The sequence below is a fragment of the Thrips palmi genome, unplaced genomic scaffold (genome assembly GCF_012932325.1).
Source record: "Thrips palmi isolate BJ-2018 unplaced genomic scaffold, TpBJ-2018v1 HiC_scaffold_15, whole genome shotgun sequence".
NCBI classification, from domain to species: Eukaryota; Metazoa; Arthropoda; class Insecta; order Thysanoptera; family Thripidae; genus Thrips; species Thrips palmi.
This window is the reverse complement of record NW_023144624.1, coordinates 10891607-10910980: the sequence shown is the minus strand read 5'-3', so window position 1 is coordinate 10910980 and position 19374 is coordinate 10891607. Positions and strand designations below refer to the sequence as shown.

The following is a 19374-nucleotide window of genomic DNA, read 5'->3' as shown; positions in this document are numbered from 1 at the left end:
ATCCTGTCCGCCGAGCGAAAACGCAGCGCGCATTTGTTTTCCTGCGCCAGCGGGCGGGAGGGCCCCGGTGGCTTTCGGCCCTGCACTGGAGGGAAGGTGGAATGGGAACCTTTCGGTGGAACTGCGCGCGCGTGTTTCGTGTTTGGGATCGCTAGGCCGCTGGCAGAGTATACGTCCAATTTTCGGAAGCTGGCTCGCTGCTGCCGCTGGCCGGGCCGGCCTGGCCGTGCGCCGTGCTGCCGCGAGGCCCGGCAGGCCCGGCAGGTCCGCCTCCGAACAGCGGCCGGCGGTAACGAAGTTTAACGAAGTCGGCCTGGCAATTATTGCTGGCTGCCAAAACCAACATGTTAATCATCGAAGCGGTCGGGCCGGCGCGGCGCGGCGCCCGGCAGGTGTGGCCTGGCGCACTGCACAGTGGGCCAGAGGACCGGTGGAGCCGGCAAAAATTCTAGACGCATTTTGAGCTCCTCAGTCGTTAAATGGGACTCGAACAGAACGTGTGACCCCACCAATGGATTGCGCTACGAACGATGAATCCATTGGTGGGGTCACACGATCGGTTCGAGTCCTCTTTGAAGGCGCGGCTTCGGCCGCCGTGCTGCGGGCCATGCTCGCACGCACTTCGCAGCTCGCGGAAGCGCGCGTCCGCTCCGCGTCTCCGGTTTCCGTCCAGCTTGCGATCGTGCCTCTTCGCCCCGTCTCTCTCGCGGCCCTACAGTGCACCCCACGAGTGCGAGGGAGACGGGCAGGCAGCCCAGCGTGACGCTATCGACCAATCAGCGCCGGCCGAGGAAATATGGAAATGAGTCCGGCCATCTGATTGGCTGTCGGCCGGCCTGAGTCATGCGCGCCGAGGCGGCCTGCCTGCGCGGTCTGCCCGGCCTGCCCGACGCGGACCGCGGACCGGGGCGCGAATGTGTCATCGCATCGCGCCAGCGCACAGTGGACCAGAAGACCGGCCCCGGCGGCCAAAACTCTAGACACATTTTGAGCTCCGGAGTCGCTAATCAAGGACTCGTAGGGTCAGGGCGGGGAAAAACTGGACAGGGGAAGAACTGGACACCCCACATTTTACTTCAAATGCCGTAAGTACTGGCCTGACAACTGTCGTGTAATGAACCGCTGATACCACGGAACAACTTTTGATAGTTGTTATTCCTGTGCCTACGGTATTTGAAGTAAAATATGGGGTGTCCAGTTCTTCCCCTGTCCAGTTCTTCCCCGCCCTGACCCTACCAAGCGTGTGACCCCACCAATGCAGAGCAAACCATTGGCCACTGTTTTGATGACATTCTTGTGAGGAAAATCAGCCTTGACACTGACACTGCCACAAAACGACGACCACATTCACAGTGGGGCCGCGCTTGTCGCGCTATCATGTCGGCTGGCTGCGGTCTGATTCCGAACAGCAGTGCCGTCGCGCTGTCCCTCTCGCACTCGCAGTGCACCGGAGGGGTGCGAGAGAGACAGAGCGCTGCTCGGTATCAGCCTGCTGGGCCCGTGCGGCCGAGAGTGAGCCATCGACGTCGACCTTGAAAGGCCAGGCCAGAGAAAGCCGGAGATCCCTATTCGATATTAATCTTTTCATGTCGGGGATTCAAAATTGTGTCCATGAAAAAACAACAAAGGCCTCACTGGCAAGGCAAAATTTGGACCTAACGGTCGGGTCCGAGCCGCGTAACGTGCTGAAAATCATTACTAAACTCATGACCGCCCTTTCATTTCTTTTCCGTTCTCGTTTCGCAACAAAACAAAAGCAAAAGCGGTGCCGTGCCCGTCTTTGGCGCGAGCCTCGGCGCGAGCCTTTGCCCTACCCGGGCTTAATTTGGGGCGAGCGTCGCGAGGCGTCGCGGGGGTTATGATTTACGAGGCACGCCGTGCACGCCGCGCACGCCATTGTCGACCCGTTATCGCACCTCCGCGCGACACGTGACACACACGCACGCCGCGCACGGCCAGCAGACTCATTCCGAGTCGCTCTGTCTCTCTCGCACTCATGGGGCGTCCCGCACAGGTGCGAGAGAGACAGAGCGACGAAAACGTCTCTCGGAATCAGTCTGCCTGCAGTGCACTGCCAGGGCCTCGGCCGAGGCCTCGTCGCCCTGCAGAGCCTGGCCGAGGCCCTGGCCGAGGCCCTGGCCCTCCAGGACGACCTCCTCGACGCCCTGCCCGTGACGCAACGCCGCGCCAGACGCGGGCTCCGAAGAAGAATCGACGCTTCGTCGCTCTGTCTCTGTCGCACCCACGGGGCGTGCGAGGGGTGCGAGAGAGGGAGAGCGAGGGCACGCTTGTTCGGCCTGCGGGCCCTGCTTGCAGGTGGGTGGCCGGCCCAGGCCGAGGCCCAGGCCCACAACAAAGGGCAGGGCCCGCTCAACGCAGCGCTGCGCGACGCCACCCCGTGACCCGCCTTACTTTGTGGTGTAGTCGTTGTTGACACGCACTGTCGAACCGACCGCGGCCCGCCAGGCCACACGGCCACCTAATACAAGTTAACAGCTTCAATTACCCGCGAGGGGCGGGGCTGGCGGGGCTGGCGGGGCGCGGTGCAAGCCGCAGCCTCACAGCCGCTTCAATTAAAAGGAGCCGTCTTTGATGTCCTTGATGGCCTTCTTTGTCTCACAGTCGCTCGAATGGGAGCGCGGGGCTTCCCTCGCGCGGCCGCACCGGGGCGTGGGTTCGAGTACCGGCATCGCAATCTTGTTTTTTTGATGTTTTTATTACCTCTTCTTTTTTTACTGCGCTAGCCAGCTGTCGATGAAAGACAGGAGTCCCTGTCCATCGCGCGTAGTTCGAATATTTTAATGAGACTTTGAGGCCCTTCGTGCGTATGCGTCAGCCGGATGCATGCCGTGGATGGTTTATTTTTTATTTTTTTATTTTCCGTGTGAGGGGACGCGCCGGGCAGGCGACGCGTGCCTTGGTTGCAGGCTTTCAGGCATTCCTGGCCGAACTGTAATAACGTGGTGTCGTCGTTATTCTCGCCAAGAAGAGCCCCCCCCCCCCCCAAAGCTGTTCTCGCGAGATAAATTCTCCCGCTTTTGATTTATTTATTTTACAGGCTACGGGCCAATTGTAAGATTCGCCTTTTTAAAACGTGCGTGTCTCTTTTATTGCCGCTGCACGCACACGCGCCGCCGCGTTGCAGTACGACGCCGCCCACTCCTCGCAGACGGGGAAGGGGGAGGGAGGGGGGAGGAGGACCCCGCCAAGTCCGCCGGCCAACCTTGGCATCGCGCTTCATCGTCGCCCACACCGGCACACTCACACGCACGCCCAACACACGTGCACTCCGTGCGGCGGCGCCGACGGTGTGGCGCGAACGCCTGCGAACCTCGGGGTAGGCAGCACGGCGGCCCGCCTGTCTTGCAGGGCTGCCTACCCCGCGTTCCGCAGGCGCCTTGGAGCGCCCAGCAGCGCCGCGCCAAACCGCTTCCTTTTTCGCCGGGCTGCCGACGGGCGTATGCTTGCGTGCTGCGTCGTTCCCACACAGCGTGCCAGCGACACACAGACACCTTGACGTCTTGACCCCCGCGGCCGATAAGGCGGCGGCCGGCGCTTCGCTGCTCTCGCCCGGTTGCTAAAATACCGGAAACGCGTCGCGATATCGCGATATCGGCAGAGCCGGCGCTGCCTCCCTTTCTGCCCGATAGCGCTGTCTCTGTCCGCGGCCTCGGCCGACCGATAGCGCGCGTCCCATTCATCCCAGTCCCATTCATGCCCAGCCGGCCGGCCGCCTGCCGCGAGCGATGCAGAAGAGTCGCTGTCTCTGTCGCACTCATGGGGCTCTCCGAAAGGGTGCGAGAGAGACAGAGCGACGGATCGCTCGGCTGTCCTGTCCGTCTCGTTTCGGAGGAAAGCAGTAAGCCGCGTGGTAAGCCCCACGGGCGCGTTAATGGCTGCCTCGCGGTGGTCCTGCGATTTGTGGCTGCTTATGGGCAGCGCCAGGCATTGTGACAACTGCCCAAGCCGCTCTTTATGGACTGCCTGCAAATAATCCGGTGCTTCTCCGAGCGGCTCGTGCGACGGCCCGGCCACTTTATTTGACAGCGCATAGGCTGATTCCGGACGGTGCTCTCGTCGTTCCGTCCCTCTCGCACTCGAGGGGCGGTCTGGAATGGTGCGAGGACGACAGAGCGACGATCCACTGTCTGGAATGAGGCTGCTGAAGACTGATTCCGAGAGTCGTTTTTGTCGCTCTGTCTCTCTCGCACTCATGGAGCGTCCCATGTAGGTGCGGGAGAGACATACTACTCTCGGAATGAGTCTACAGTGTAGCCGCCGGACGGCACGGCGGCAAATTACAGGGCCAGGCGGTAGTTTACGTATTGGCGGCCTGCACCGGCAGAGTGAATGTGAACGTGAATGTGACGGCTTGATCTTGCGAGTCTTGCGACCGCCACGCGCGTTTGGCGATAATGAGGCAATTTGCTCACCCTGGTTTGGGCTGCTCGTGGAGCCGACGACTCTCCATTTTGTTTCTGTTTTCCTCTTCTTGATTGCGTTGTTTCTGCTCTCCAGGCTGCGGCTGCCACCCTGCCGGCTCCCAGCACGCGGCGTGCGACATCGTGACGGGGCGCTGCGAGTGCCGGGCCAACGTGGTGGGAAGGACCTGTGATGCCTGCAAGGTTGGTGGAGCCCGGGGTTCCGAGTCTCAATCCGCGGAGCATACCTCCCTCTAACGTTGTCGTTCCTTTGCAGCACGGCTTCTGGGGGCTGGAGGCGGGCGAGGGCTGCGCGCCGTGCCTGTGCGACACGCTGGGCGCCTACAACGAGTCCTGCCACGCGGCCACCGGCCAGTGCCCCTGCAAGCCGGGCATCGGCGGCCGCGCCTGCGACTCGTGCCTCCCCGGCTACGTCGGCTTCTCCCCGGACGGCTGCAGAGGTAAGGGAGCGCTCCGTCCCTCTCGGGTGGGAGAGAGAGGGACGGAGCGACGGCGACTGCAGCTGCATCAGTCGGGTGACTTGTCCACCAGTAACGCCTTGTCGGCGTTCCCTTTGCAGAGTGCGACCCCTGCGACCGGCCGGGACACGTCTGCGACCCAGACACCGGCCACTGCGTGTGCCCGCCGCTCACGTTCGGCGAGGAGTGCGAGGTGTGCGAGATGGACTCGTGGGGCTTCCGCACGGGCCGCGGCTGCAAGGTGAGGCTCCACCTGGCTCCAGGTTGCACAGTGGGCCAGAGGACCGGTGGAGGCGGTCAAAATGTTTTGAGCTCCAGCGTCGCTAAATGGGACGTGTGACTCCACCAATGGACTGCTCTCTGAATGAGGAATCCGTTGGTGGGGTCACACTTTCGGTTCGAGTAGTATCTAGCGACTCCGGGATTTTTGCCGCCTCCACCGGTCCCGCTGTGGGTTGTTCGTGGCCTTTTGCTCGTTGTCAATGTCCTCCTGCTGAACACGCCGTCGTTGCAGCCGTGCGCGTGCGACCCGGCCGGCTCGTACTTGTCGCAGTGCGACGCGGGCACGGGGCAGTGCTCCTGCCGGCGCGGCTTCGCGGGTCCGCGCTGCGACGCCTGCGCCCACGGCTTCTACGGCTACCCCAACTGCCGCGCCTGCCGCTGCGACGCGCGCGGCGCCGACCCCGCCACCTGCGACGCCGAGGGCCGATGCAGCTGCGACGCGCAGGGCCAGTGCAGCTGCAAGGGCAACGCGGGGGGCGCGCGCTGCGACGTCTGCAAGCCCGGCACCTTCGGCCTGCGCGCCGAGGACCACGACGGCTGCCAGGTGGGTTGCCCAGTGGGCCTTGCATTTTTAAAGCAGAGCGCTCGCGTCTGCGACTCCTTGAACTCGTTTTATTGTTTTTCTCGCCCCAGGCCTGCTTCTGCTTCGGGCGGTCGTCGCTGTGCTCGGAGAAAGGGCTGACGTGGGGCCGCGTCACCCAGTTCCGGCCGCGCACCCTCTCCGTGCAGTACGAGTCCACCAACCCCCAGTTCCGGCCCGGCGCGCAGCTCTTCCCCGTCAACACCAAGGAGATCTGCTACATCAACGTGAGGAGCATGTGATTCCAGTGCAGAGTATAGCCGCGGGAGTTCAAGGCCATGACAGAGCTCCCCGTTGTTCGCAGCTGGCGCTGCCCGGCGCCGACAAGAGCCTCAACACGACGCCGGACCGCCTGGACGTGAGCAACAACCTCCGGATCATCCCCGGCGACGCGGGCGACGTGGAGATGGGCGTCAACTACCTGTTCGACACGCCCATCTACTGGCAGCTCCCCAGGCAGTTCCTGGGTGACAGGGTGCTCTCGTTCGGCGGCTTCTTGCGCTTCACGGTGGAGACGGAGGGCGGCTCCACCCTGTTCCCGCCCGAGGTGCTGGACTCGTACCCGCTCATCCAGCTGCAGGGCAACAACCGCATCGTGCTCGAGCACTTCCCGTCGCACTCCAGCACCGACGGCCACTACGAAGTCCGGTCAGTGGGAGGGAGGGAGGGCAACGCATGGCCGGAGCGACCTCTTTTTGTCCTCTTTTTCGGCAGGTCGGACGAAAAGAGGACGTAGTTTTTAATGATCTTTTCTTTTCTGTCCCATACAGCCTCCATCACTCTCTGTGGCGCGCCAAAAACAACGCGACGAGCAAGGTGACGCGCGAGCTGCTCATGCTGGCCCTGCAGAACGTGCAGCACGTCCTCATCCGCGCCACCGACGCCATCGACTTCACCAAGGCCGTGTAAGTGCCGGGAGGCGTCTGTCGTAGTCGTTGCCGCCTTCGGTGTCCTCAGGACGACGTGTGCTTGCAGGCTGCGCGGCATCTCCCTGGACACGGCGCAGGCTGTGCTCGGCCTCCGCGGACCCCCGGCCGTCGGCGTGGAGCTGTGCGAGTGTCCGAGGCAGTACAGCGCCTCCTCGTGCCAGGACCCCAGCATCGGCTTCTTCCGCTGGCACGACAAGACGGCCGTGCACTCCACCATCGTCATCCAGATGATCGGCGAGGCGAGGCCCTGCCAGTGCAACGGCCGCTCCGAGGTGTGCGACGTGGAGTCGGGCCACTGCAAGGTGAGTGTGTTTGTGCGTGCGCCTGGTTGTCTGTGTGTGCGCGTCCTGACCCTCTTGCCCTTGCGCAGAACTGCTCCGCCAACACGGGAGGCCCGGCGTGTGACCGCTGCGCCGAGGGCCACTACGGCCACCCCGACGCGCCCCACGGCTGCCGCGCGTGCCCCTGCCCGTCGGAGCGCCGCAACTTCGCGACGTCGTGCGAGGTGGGCGCCGGGGCCGCGGGCCCGGCCGTGTGCCACTGCAGGGAGGGCTACGAGGGCGCCAAGTGCGAGCACTGCGCGCCGGGGTGGTTCGGACAGCCCCTCCGGCCGGGCGGCTCCTGCCAGCCCTGCCTGTGCGACCCGCTGGGCAGCGCGGCCGACACCTGCGACGACAAGGGTCAGTGCACGTGCCTGCCGGGGGTGTCGGGGCTGCGCTGCAGCCGATGCCCTGCGCGGCAGGTGCTGACGGCGCGCGGGCTGTGCACCACCTGCGACGACGCGTGCACGGGTGACCTGCTCCGCGGCATCGAGGACCTGGCTTTCGACCTGGAGCTGGGCGCGGGCAAGGCGACGGGCGGCGCGCTCGAGGCGCCCTGGGCCGTGCTGGACGGCATCCACGGCCAGGCCAAGCACGCCCGCGCCCGCCTCGACGCGTGGCGCCAGGTCGCGGAGCAGGCCAACGACATCCCCGTGTCCATGCCGGCCACGATGCGGAAGCCCGCCAACCAGGCTCTCAAAGAGGTGAGCGCCAGCGTGCGGCTTCAAGTTCGGTGCGCCATGGGGCACTGAACACGACGGTTTTCGGTTGCAGGCCAAGAAAGTAGAGCACGCCAGCGTGGAGATGAGCGGCGTGGCTTCGCAGCTGCGGCAGGGCGTGGACGGCGTGTTCGATGAGATCGAGAAGACCAGGAAGCAGATCCAAGGTGCGTGGCCGTGTGGCCTCCAGGCACCCCGGCCCTGCTCCAACGCGCAGCCTAACTTACCCCTGGGTTTGCTTCGCTTGCTTGCAGACACGGTGGCCAGCCTCAGGACGTACGCGGCCGGCCCGTCGCCGCACCTGCCGTCAGGACAGCAGGGCAGCGCGCTGGCCGACGCGCAGTACGTGCTGGACTCGATCGTGGCAGCCATGGCCTTCCTGGAGCCGCGCGCGACGCACACGTACAACAACTTCCGCAAGTGCGACGAGATCCACGACGAGCTGGTCAAGCTTCTGGACTTCGGCGATGTGCAGCGCCTTGCCAACGTACGCAACCGGGTGCAGCAGCTGCAGGAGGGGCTGCGCGACCTCAACGAGACCTTGAGCCTCAGCAACAGCAACGCCAGCCAGGTGAGTGGCTATTCCTTCCTGTTGAGTAGGGCTGCGCGGCCGTCACGTGAGTCACGCCCTGTGTTTCTGTCCCGGCAGGTGGATCAGCGCTACACCAACAAGAACAGGCGGAAGATGAAGGAGCTGGTGGCGCGGGCGGCGTGGCTGTCGGCCGAGGAGGTCTCTTTGTCCGCCATGGTGACGGCCAACGCCGAGGCGCTCAACAGCGCGGACGCGGCGGTGAGCGCGACGCAGGTGAACCTGGAGGGTGTGCGCCGCCAGCAGGCCCGCCTGTCCAACCAGACGGCCACCCTAGAGCAGCGCGTGCGCTCCGAGAGCCGGCCCGACCTCACCACGTACTTCATCATCGCCCGGGACCGCGCCAACATGCTGCAGCACACGGCCGACATGTACGAGCGCCTCTTCTCCGGCACCAAGCGCGACGCCGAGCTCGCCCTGCAGGCCAGCGCCGCGTACCGCAACATCGCCGACGCGCTGCGCGAGGCGTGGGCCGCGGCCAGCAACGCGAGCGAGGCCGCGGACTCGGCGCACCGCAAGGCCTACCCCAAGCACCTCGACTCGCTGCTCGACCAGAGCAGCCTCGCCTTCCAGGACTCGCAGCGGCTGGAGGGCTCGGCCAACGAGCAGGTTCGTGGTCCATTCGTGGCCCCGCGTTGCCCACGGAGTGTACTTTACCGGTCCTCACGGTGCCCCTTGCCTTGCAGGCGCGGCGGGTGAGCAGACTCCGGCAGAACCTGGAGGAGCACGAGAGCGTGGTGGCCACCCTCCGCGAGACCATCATCCTGGCCGGGCGCCGCAACAACGACAACCACAAGCCGCTGCAGCAGCTGCAGCAGCTGGAGGGGCAGCTGCTGCTGGAGCGCGGCGAGGCCCAGCGCGTGCTGGACGACATGCTGGACGAGCAGCGCTTGGCGGCGCAGCAGCGCACGCTCGCCGCCAACGTGCTGCACAACGTGACGGCCGTGCTCAGGCCCACCATGGGCGGGCTGTCTCTGGACGGCGACGCGGCCGGCCAGCAGGGCCAGCAGGGCCTCGCCGCCACGGAGAGGCAGCGTGAGTGCGAACCCCTGCGAGGGTTGGGTAGGCCAGCCCGCCGTGCATGGCTGCCTCGTGGTTGCCTGCGCTCCCGGCGCTCGCCCCCTTAAACCTCGGCTTCGTGGTGTTGCAGTGAAGGAGTCCCACACGCTGCTGGTTCGCTCCAAGGAGACGCTCCAGACGCTTGCGGAGGCGTCGGCGGAGCAGCAGCACAACTTCCAGCGCTGGAACGACACCTTCGCCGAGCAGCTGCAGGCCCTCAAGGACAAGATTGCTCGCGCCAGGCACGTCGCGGACGGCGTGAGTACCACTTGCTGTTCCTCTCGTCGCTTGACTCTTTCGACGGTCCGTTGCACGCACCATTCCTCTTTCCAGATCCGCCTGCCGCTGAAGAGCACCAAGGACTCCGCCAAGGACCCCGGATGCTCCCGGTCGTACGCGCTGCCTGAGCCGGGGCCCACGACGACCACGTCCATCAGTCTGTTCTACTCGATATCCGGCCGCGCCAGGTCCGCGCCCATCTTCTACCTGCCCAGCACCGCCACGGTAAGCCGTCCCAGACCCCCGCCTCTCGCCGGTGCGAGTCCAGCGTCTAACTCTTGGTCTCGCGCAGGGCGACTTCATCGCGCTGGACATGGTGGAGCGGCGCGTGCGGCTGTCGTGGGACGTCGGTGGCGGCCCGGGGTCCGTGACGGCGCCGACGACGCTGGTGGCGCGCCCGGGCCTCAACCCGGACGACGTGCTGTGGTACCGCGTGGAGGCGGAGCGCACGGGCAACATCGGCCACCTCATGGTGGTGGAGGCGGTGCGGCCGGACGGTGCCCCGCCCCCCAAGGTGGTGTTCAACGCGACGGCGCCGGGCTTCGGCCGCCTGGACACCGGCAGCGTGGCCTGGGTGGGCGGCAGCACGGAGGACGAGGCCCACGCGGCGGCCGTGGGGCTGGGCGGTTGCTTGCACTCGCTCCAGCTGGACGGCAGGCCCATCGGGTTGTGGAACTTCAGGACCTCCACAGCGGGCTGCGGCGCTTGCAAGCAGGGGTGAGTATTCCCGGCAGAGCCTTGCGCCTCGCGCCTTGCCGCTCTGCCCACACTAACACACCGACGACTCTCTCCCGCCGCAGAGTGGAGCAGCAGCAGGACGACCAGGCCTACCACTTCCGCGGCGACGGCTACTCCGAGCTCCGCCACTCAAGCTCCAGCCCCTACAACAAGTACTTCTTCAGCGTGTCGCTCAACTTCCGGTCCTTCGACGAGGACGCGCTGCTGTTCCTGGCCGTCAAGGAGGACGACCCGCTGGGCCGCTACGTGTCCCTGTCGCTGCACCGCGGCAAGGTGCGCTTCCGTATCGGCTACGGCGGCCACGAGGACAAGCACCTGGAGATCACGACGGCGGCGCGGTACAACTCGGGCAACTGGACGAGCGTGGAGGCCAGCAGGTACGCCACTGCACGGCCGAGCGGGCAACGAATGAGCTGCCTTGTCTTGGTCTTGTCACGCGTCTCTCTGTTAGAGCGGCATTTTAACCGTGACTCCGCCCGTCTGTCCGCAGGTACTTCGACCGCAAGCTCAACCTCGAGAAGGGCCTCCTCAAGGTGGACGGCGAGGTGCGCCACGGCTCCCCGGCGACGCCCCTCAAGGCAGACAGCCTCCCCGACCTGGCCAGCGCCCTGTACTACATCGGCGGTGTGCCTCCGGGCTTCAGGACCGTGGGGCCCCCGGAAGCGCTCGTGTCCTTCCTGGGGTGCATGTCCATGGTGCAGGCGGCTCAGGAGGGCTACAACCCGCTGCGGGGGCAGTTCTACGGCGTCGAGCCCTCCTGCACTGACAAGGTAATGCACCAAGGGCTGCCAAGGGCTTTCCCGGGAGCAAGACTTAATTTCTCTAACATTCCCCCGTGTCTTGCAGCCGGTGAGGGTAGCGAGCTTTGGAGGCAACGGTTACCTGGAGCTAGCCTCGCATTCACTGAGGAAGAAATCGTCATTCGGCTTCGCGTTCAGCACTCTGCAGCCGGACACCATGCTCATGGTGTCGACGTTCCAGCGTCCGGTAAGTACCGTCCGCCAGTGGCAGCAAGGAGGCGAAGCGTGCTTGTCTTCTGTAAACGGGACGTGGTCGTCTTCTGTTCGCAGGGAGGCCCTATCAGCAGCGAGGTCGAGGAAGAGAACACCAACTTCATTGAGAGTGGGGTGAGTACGCACTATTCATCAGGCGACGGATTGACTTTTCCGTGATGCGACGTGTCCTCAAGCAGGGTGTGCATGTGGCTTTGCAGGACAACAGTTACTACTCGAGCGCCTTGTGGAACGGGCGGCTGGACGTGCGCGTGGACGCGGGTCGCGGCACCGTGGTGCTGCAATCGGCGCCGGGCGCGGGCCCTCTCAACGACGGCCTGCTGCACTCCGTGGCCGTCACCAAGACGGGCCGTCGCCTCGAGCTCCGCGTCGACGACGTCCTGCAGTCAACGGCGAGCCTCCCGGAGGGCCCCGCCGCCGTGAGGGCGCCCGGCGACCAGGGTGGCCTGTACTTCGGCGGCGTGCCGGCCACGCTCAACGTGTCGGACATGCTGGCCACCAGCATGCCGCTCATCGGCACCATCAAGGACGCCATCTTCAATGACGAGTAAGCTGCGCAAGCTGCGCCTCGGGCTGCCGCACTGTGGTACGCTGTGTCGGTCCGTTGGTGCCGCTTGTTGCTACTCTGGCACTTCCCTTGTGCAGGTTGCTGTCCATGGGCCGACCCGTGTCGTTCGACAACGCTGCCATCGGCCGCCTCGTCCCGATGGGTGCCATCGCCCTCCTCGAGCCGCCCGTCAACACTTCCCCCATCGCGCCGTCATCGTCATCCTCACCGTCGTCCCCTCCGGCCTCCACGCCGCGGGCGCAGGCGCCGCCGCTGCAGGCCGCAGACCCCGCGGGTTGCCGCCGGATGTCGAGCTACTCGTTCGAGTCGGGCGCCGTCAAGTTCGGCGACGCGCCCGACTCGCACGTCCTCTTCACGTTCCGGCGCCAGAGGAACATCCTGCAGAGAGACTTCGCCGTGGAGCTGCAGTTCAGGACGTTCTACCCGAGCGGAATGCTGTACCTCGTCCCGGGCAGCGGCGGAGGAGGGGGCGGAGGAGGCGGAAGGCAGCGTCAGTACCTGGCCGCCTATCTACTCGACGGCATCCTCCAGGTGATCTACAAAGGTCGCAACAAGCTGGAAGTGTCACTGCCCAACACATACAACGACGGCGTGTGGCACACGGTGAGTGAGAACGGTCAGGACAAAATGCACGCTCAAAACTCTTTCTTGAATTTTCATTTTGTAATGGTGTTTATTAAAGTTAATTAAGCCTAAAGAAACCATTTTTATCCTATTTATTTTGTTGCTGCAGGTGAGATTGAAGAAAGAAGGGCGGACTTTAACCCTCAGTGTGGATAATGATCCATCAGAGAGGAGGAAAGGTCCAAAGAAAATGAACATAGGAAATTCTGTATACTTTGGAGGCTTGCCAGACAATAGTCTCTTAGCTCCTGATAATTTTGTAAGTGTACTCATTTTTATTCACTATTTTTCCGTTTCTTTCTTAATGAACTTAATGAAGTATTGCAGACTTATTATCAGTGACGATGACGACTCATTTGAAATTCTTTGTTTTTGTTTGTATGATTTTTAATTTAATTTTTTTTTCTTGTTTTTCTTTGAAGGTCCAGCGATTAGAGCATTTCCGAGGTTGTATGAGAAGTCTGACAGTCAATTCGATTCCTAAGGACCTGGTGGGAGATGATGCCACCCACCACCAAGTTGGGCAATGCTTTTCTGATGTAGAATTAGGTTCCTATTTTGCGGGTGATGCTTATGCCATATATAGTAAGTTACCTTCTAGTTTGAATTTATGGCTTATTTTGTTCTTTTCTTATCCTGTTAATTATTTTTTTCCTCTTTCCCATAGAAAATAAATTTGTGGTAGCAGATCTACTCCAAGTGGAGGTTGAATTTAGAACTTCAGAACTGACCGGAGTCCTTCTGAGCATATCAGAGCAAAAAGGATACCCAGCTATGTCTCTGGAGCTAAATAATGGAAGAGTGGTTTTGGCGGGAGACATTGGAGATCGACGTGGGTTCGAAGTTAATCTTGCCTTGCCTTCCCAGTGGACTCTTTGTGACAACCGATGGCACAGGATACGGACTAGCTACAAGCGTGGAGAGCTTCAGTTGCAAGTTGACGACTTGAAACAAGTGCACCAATTAGCTGATGATGGTCATTACGTAGAAACTAGGACCAACAGTCCTATGTTCATTGGGGGTCTTCCTGAAGGTATTGTCCGTGAAGGTTTAGGGGTGAAAGACAACTTCAAAGGCTGCATCCGCAAAGTTATGATTGGCGGTGAGCGTAGAGACTGGACTGTGATGGCTGATCTTCATAACATAGGACTTGGATCATGTCCTGTGGAAAATTGATTGCGAGTTTTTGTTGGTTTTGCTAGCCAAAGAAGCTTTATGTGAATGTTCCTAAATGATACAACCGAATGGACTTGACACAGACTGAGCATTTTGTTTATTTTTCTGTGGACTTTGTCACGGGACCAAACAGTTAAGGGTGGTGTCATTTAAAAATCTGTTACTAATTGTAGAATGTATTAGTCCCTGTATATATTGGATTGTAAAAATTATAAGCTTATTTATTGTTTATATGTAATTATATTTATAATGTACATAAATCTTTGTAAGCCAGATTAGTGTACAGGTGAGAAGGAAGAGCTCGTCTCATTTCATGATAAATCTTCATATCAAGTTCATATCAATGATACTTTGTCTATTTGAACAAAATTCTCTTAAAAATCAGTGCATTCCAAACTACATGTGTATTATAAGTACAAGTTCCTTCATCATCTTTGTCTCATGGTCATTAATCTATGAAATCGTGTCATGTACTATGTGCTCATGCATATGTACCCTTAAAGTAACAATGAAATAAATCAATGTGCCAAATGTGCTTTTTGTAAGCAAGTAAAATTCTGTATTTTGTTCGGTTCCCTCTACTTCCCGCCATAGTTTGTACTCTACACTTACGCGCAACACTACCAGCCTTGCCATATTTCCAACGTCTTGATGGGTGGACATTTTATCCAATTTTACCCAGTCTCTGAATAATAAAATAGATAGTGTAAAATATAGAAACACTCAACTATTAAATCTGAAACACAAAACTGAGAAGCAAATTGCGATTGAACCTCTCTTTTAATATCCGAGACGTTGGTAGGAGCTCGCCCGATGCTCTCGGTGAGGTTAAGTTCCCCTAAGTTTCCTGTGCTTTAACTTTCAGGAAAAGGTCAAATGAATCTCTTTAAAGTTTGTAGAAACTACAGCGTGCCGTTTTTATCAAAAGAGACGAGCCCGCGTCGACGGAGATCGCAGACGAAGCACGCTGTTCGGAGGCAAGCGGCGTGTACAGAGCGGCGCGGTGTGTACAGCGCCGAGCCCGCCTCTGCGCAGCATGTCAGGATGGCCGAGCGGTCTAAGGCGCCAGACTCAAGGATATCCTTGCCCGCGCAGCGGGTGGAGTGTTCTGGTCCTCATCTGAGGGCGTGGGTTCAAATCCCACTTCTGACATACATTTTATGCAGTAGAACATGACCGGTGGCGTATGTAGATGACCTAAATGATAATTTAGGACCTCTGATCAGCATATTGTGAAATATGGCATCAGTATTCAACCCAACACAAGGAAAAGGAAACAAAGAAAGTAAGGGCACCCGGAAATGGAGAGTAAGATTTATTGGCAGCATAAAATATCTTTACAGGATAAGGCTTACTAGTTAAAATAAGAAAAAAACATTTTAAAATCCAAAAAACATAGAGAAAAACGGAAGAGACAAAACATGGGGAAATGACTAGAAAGATTTCTCACTTTATTGAAACAGCCATACAAACAAAACTTCAAGTAAAAGCTTATCTGCAATGAAAAGAAAGAAAACCAAATGTGTGGTGTGGATGCCATTGTGCCAAATTGTACAGTGTATTAAGAATAGCAACAAATCTACAAATGCAGCAAATATTGTCTAGATTTTTCCTTTAATTTATTCTGCATAGCATGCACGTCAGTAATTATTTGAAGCACTAAAAGTCACAAACCTTTTTGTGACATGTTTTACCAGCCTCATAAATGTGATTGAAATTTATTGACCCACACATGTCTGCAAAGTTTTCATCACAATATGAAGAAAGGAGACTACTAAGTTGACAGTCTTATTTCTCTGCTTATAAAAGCTCTTACAAGAAAAGCAGGGAGGGTAATGAAATTGGCAATGAAAGATGGACAGCTTTCATTGAAAGTAAAAAGAGAAGAAAAGAGTCTTCTCCTTTAAGCAGGGCCCAAACATTCAAACTAAACCAACATTTGAGTTTGAGTCCAAAATTCTTTATGGAAAAAAAATACCGGTAATATTAAAAAAAGGAAAATGAAAATGGGTTTTAAAAAAAGGAGAGAGACACTAGTAATAAATACAGAAATATAAATACGTGTAAAAATGTGCTGTCCATTTCCATAAAAGCCACTTTCATGCTTATGAAAATACTCCTAAAATGTTAAATTTAATAAACTATCATAACAGATTCTCTACGATCACAGCTTTTTATACAACATTAAACTTGTTTTTCAAATAGCAATCATAACAAGCAGGCAAGGTGAGTGAGATATTCAGCACCAGTATCAGGTTTGTATGAACATGAAAAATAGGTATCAAAAACCTGCCAATAATTTGGAAGCACTGATGTTCACTAAATGCGGCTTTGAACCTTTAAACCTTGCATACTTTAAACAACCTGTTAACTCACCTGAAACTATTGCCCTTGACACAGAAAATAAATCATATTCCTATAATCACATAGTTAACAAAGGGTCTTTTATGAGTAGAATAATAAACATCTGAATAAACTAACAAATAAAATATCTCATGTGATGTGTCAACATAATGTACATCATTCAAACCGAAATATGAATGTTTTTCTTTCAAAAGTACTCAGCTTTAAAAAATGACAGTTCAATGATTTGGGCTTTTGCATACAATCTGCTGCTATTATGCTACAAAACCAATCAACACAAAATAAATTATAACCAGAGTGCACTCTTTGACTTATAGGAGTCATTCACAGAACAATACTGCAAGTCTAAACTGGAAATGTTTAGCTAAGGACTTTCACTAACACACAAAAACGCATCACAGTTTTCATTTTGACTACTGAGCAAAAACAACTACGCAGCTCATTGGAGAGCAATTCCTTGAATCCACGAGCTCAAATCACTTGCATCTTCATCAACTTCAAGAATCAGTTCTTCAGGGGAGTCTGGTGCCAGTAATATCTGTGCAGCACTTCTACCAGTTAGGTAAGCTCCATGAACAGTTGAGTAAAAGCTGCTGTGGGTGTGCTCACCAGCAAATAAAACAACAGGCTGTAAAGTAAAAATAGCATCATCATATTAAAATAAATTAAATAAAAAAAAAAATCATTCTCCGTTAGCATGTTAATATTAATATTGTGTAAGATGTCAAGGCAAAATGATGTTACCTTTGCTTGCTGATCATTGGAATAAAGAGGCTGAGCCACGTTGTCAATGTCATCCTGAGACGCTCCCACAGCAATTGCTGTGTATGCTCCTCGTGTATAAGGCTGAGAGCCCCAAGTTGTACTAAGGGTAAAATGGGCGACTGTTAGAAACTAATGCCAACAACAATCCTTCCTTAATAATATTAATTATTTTATAAAATAACTTACCAAATACATGACTTTGGCTGTGGAACAAAGGGATCATTCAAAAACTTTCGGAGGATGATCGTACAGGTCTCTGCAACCTCTTCATGAGATAGCGTTTCCATGTATTCAGCTTCCTTTCCTGAGATCCACGCTAGTAAAAGAGTTTCTGACAGTTTGGAAAATGAGTATATTTTACGGAACCACTTGTTTTTCATATCTTTGGAATCATTGCAGCATTCTTCTGAGTCCCACAATAGCATAACTTCTGAAATTTCGGGATTCAGGAAAGGTCTATCATATTCAAGATAAATCTTATCCACTGTATCAAATAAAAGTTTGTCTATTGATTTCAGCTTGAACTGAGGAAGAGATGGGCTAAAAAGCTGAGAGGCTTGTGCTTTTAACACTCCCAATGGGACACAGCATATAACATGATCAGCATAGAATTGCTGTCCATTTTCACAGACTACTTCTACATTTGGTTGGTGGGATCTTCGTTTTTTGTTCTTTCGTCTCCTAGGAAGGCCCTCAAATTTTCTCTGATCCTGAATACCAGCCCCTCTTTCTCCTTCAGTCTTTGGTGCTTCGGATGATTCGTTGTCTTTATTGGTTCCACCTTCTGCTGTGGTATTATTAGGATCCTCTACTTTTAAATTTTCAACAACACTAATGCACTCTTTTTCACTACTTGGTTCCCTGCTCGAATTTGGAGATGTGTCAGGGGGAGTATCTCCAGTGACTGTTACGTCAGAGTCATCAGATTCATTACCACCATCTCCTAACCCATGTAAATCTATTCCAGAGTCTGTTCCAGGGCTAGTAACACAATTGCCAACCAATAACTCCTCACTGTAGCGCCAACGAATTGTTGCCACAGGATGCTTTTTCAAAACATTCTGAGGTGGTATCAATCTAGAGACAGGTTCTAATATGCTACTGTAACCAGAGGGTAAAGCTATGTTTCCTCCCTGAAACAATAAAAAATGTTTTAAAGATCTAAATTTTATAAAAATTACAAGCAAATACTTATAAAGCAATGCACAAACCTGGAGTTCTGTATAGCTACCCAGTTGCATGAGGTCAATATCAGACATGCTATGGCAGCCTGCTATGCACGTCTCCCGTTTCAAAAGGCAGCGAAAAATGAGGGACCGAAGGTGGCGTTGAGCTGGATCACTCACTCTTTCTAAAAACAATGCCATCTCCAAATCCAAGTGTTCGCCCACACTATTGATACCTTCAGGTGGCAGATACTGGCATAAGAAATACTCTTCACATCTCCGAAGGAAACAAATGTAAGCCTGGTACATTTCCTGCAATGACCAAGGGTGATTTAAGATATCTAACTAAGCTAGTAACTCTCAATGAAAAATAATGAATCAAAACAAAATGAATCAAGTTGTGGTTATTTAATGACAAACCTGCAGTACTCCGAAGGGTACTTGTTTCCCATCCTCTGTCGCTGCAACTACTCGATGAGGCTTTGGTACGTGAACAATGTCGATTAGACCATTGGCTACAGCTATTTCATACAGCGGGTTGCCAAGAACTCCATGGATCCAATTGGCACCAAGTTCTAGTTTGTGCTTTCCTAAAACACATAAAAATATCCTCTGGTTAGACTTGACGAAACTGTGAATGTCGTGACTAGTTGTCATTAGTGGTTATACTTGCAGAAGTCAACATCATTATAATTGAGGTCAATAGACGAAAATATTGAATGAATAGCGGTGGGCCGGTAGGTTAAAAGGGCTATAGTTCTGGTACCTGTCTGTGCAGAGAAAATTCGGCCTCCGATCTTGTTTGAAGCTTCCAAAACGAGGAAATCGGTCATCCCGTTTTTGGCTAGATGGTTAGCAGCTGATAATCCTGCCATCCCTGCACCAATAATTAAGATTTTAACTCTTTTTCGATCATCCGAAGGTTCAGACGACGCCATTGTTTATACGTGCTTCCCCCGCTGCCCGCTGCCCCCTCTCCCTGCCTCTCCCTTCTCCCTCCCTGTAAAATGTAAGATCATGCAGAGTGTGAGGGTTTTCGATAGAACACTACCAAACCCTTAAAAACCTACATAAATTTTAAATTATCTCTTGAGTTGAGACTTTTCCATACATTCGTGTGAAGGTGAAGAAGTCAAGGAGGATCTCTGTTGCCGATTTGCGCGACTGTCCTCGCGGTGAGATGCTGCCTATGGTGATTTGATCCTTGAACAATTTAAGGACTCAAATCCAAATTCGTGTAGCATAAATATTAAATCCTTAGCAGTGCAGGCTATTTAACAAAATTAGAGCCACAGATTCACAA

General features: G+C 55.8%; 2 protein-coding genes and 1 non-coding gene across 3 annotated transcripts in view; 2 read left to right on the top strand and 1 right to left on the bottom strand.

Moving 5' to 3' along the window:
* The window catches only part of LOC117641218 (laminin subunit alpha-1), a 69043-nt gene extending 54712 nt beyond the window's left edge, over positions 1-14331 (top strand). Inside the window, exons 16-40 of the mRNA XM_034378369.1 lie at positions 4519-4625; positions 4699-4882; positions 5002-5141; positions 5415-5726; positions 5816-5989; positions 6067-6410; positions 6533-6667; positions 6738-6993; positions 7062-7715; positions 7786-7897; positions 7985-8301; positions 8380-8928; positions 9006-9354; positions 9470-9636; positions 9712-9882; positions 9950-10374; positions 10458-10772; positions 10886-11165; positions 11242-11382; positions 11466-11522; positions 11609-11955; positions 12054-12579; positions 12710-12859; positions 13023-13185; positions 13268-14331. Of these exons, the coding sequence (XP_034234260.1) occupies positions 4519-4625; positions 4699-4882; positions 5002-5141; positions 5415-5726; positions 5816-5989; positions 6067-6410; positions 6533-6667; positions 6738-6993; positions 7062-7715; positions 7786-7897; positions 7985-8301; positions 8380-8928; positions 9006-9354; positions 9470-9636; positions 9712-9882; positions 9950-10374; positions 10458-10772; positions 10886-11165; positions 11242-11382; positions 11466-11522; positions 11609-11955; positions 12054-12579; positions 12710-12859; positions 13023-13185; positions 13268-13776 (6884 nt within the window). The 3' untranslated portion in view covers positions 13777-14331. The remainder of the gene's footprint in view (positions 1-4518; positions 4626-4698; positions 4883-5001; positions 5142-5414; positions 5727-5815; positions 5990-6066; positions 6411-6532; positions 6668-6737; positions 6994-7061; positions 7716-7785; positions 7898-7984; positions 8302-8379; positions 8929-9005; positions 9355-9469; positions 9637-9711; positions 9883-9949; positions 10375-10457; positions 10773-10885; positions 11166-11241; positions 11383-11465; positions 11523-11608; positions 11956-12053; positions 12580-12709; positions 12860-13022; positions 13186-13267) is intronic.
* A 483-nt stretch (positions 14332-14814) lies between these two features.
* Positions 14815-14928, top strand: Trnal-caa. Its single transcript has 2 exons — positions 14815-14852; positions 14883-14928. It is a non-coding gene; the product is annotated as a tRNA-Leu (tRNA).
* A 275-nt stretch (positions 14929-15203) lies between these two features.
* On the bottom strand, positions 15204-19029 carry LOC117640941 (spermine oxidase). The gene is made up of 6 exons (XM_034377977.1): positions 18838-19029; positions 18492-18661; positions 18117-18383; positions 17092-18038; positions 16885-17005; positions 15204-16768 (listed from the first exon to the last, which is right to left on the bottom strand). The coding sequence occupies exons 1-6, from the start codon at positions 19007-19009 to the stop codon at positions 16580-16582; spliced, it is 1866 nt and encodes a 621-aa protein (XP_034233868.1). The 5' UTR covers positions 19010-19029; the 3' UTR covers positions 15204-16579.
* Between the last annotated feature and the right edge of the window lie 345 nt (positions 19030-19374).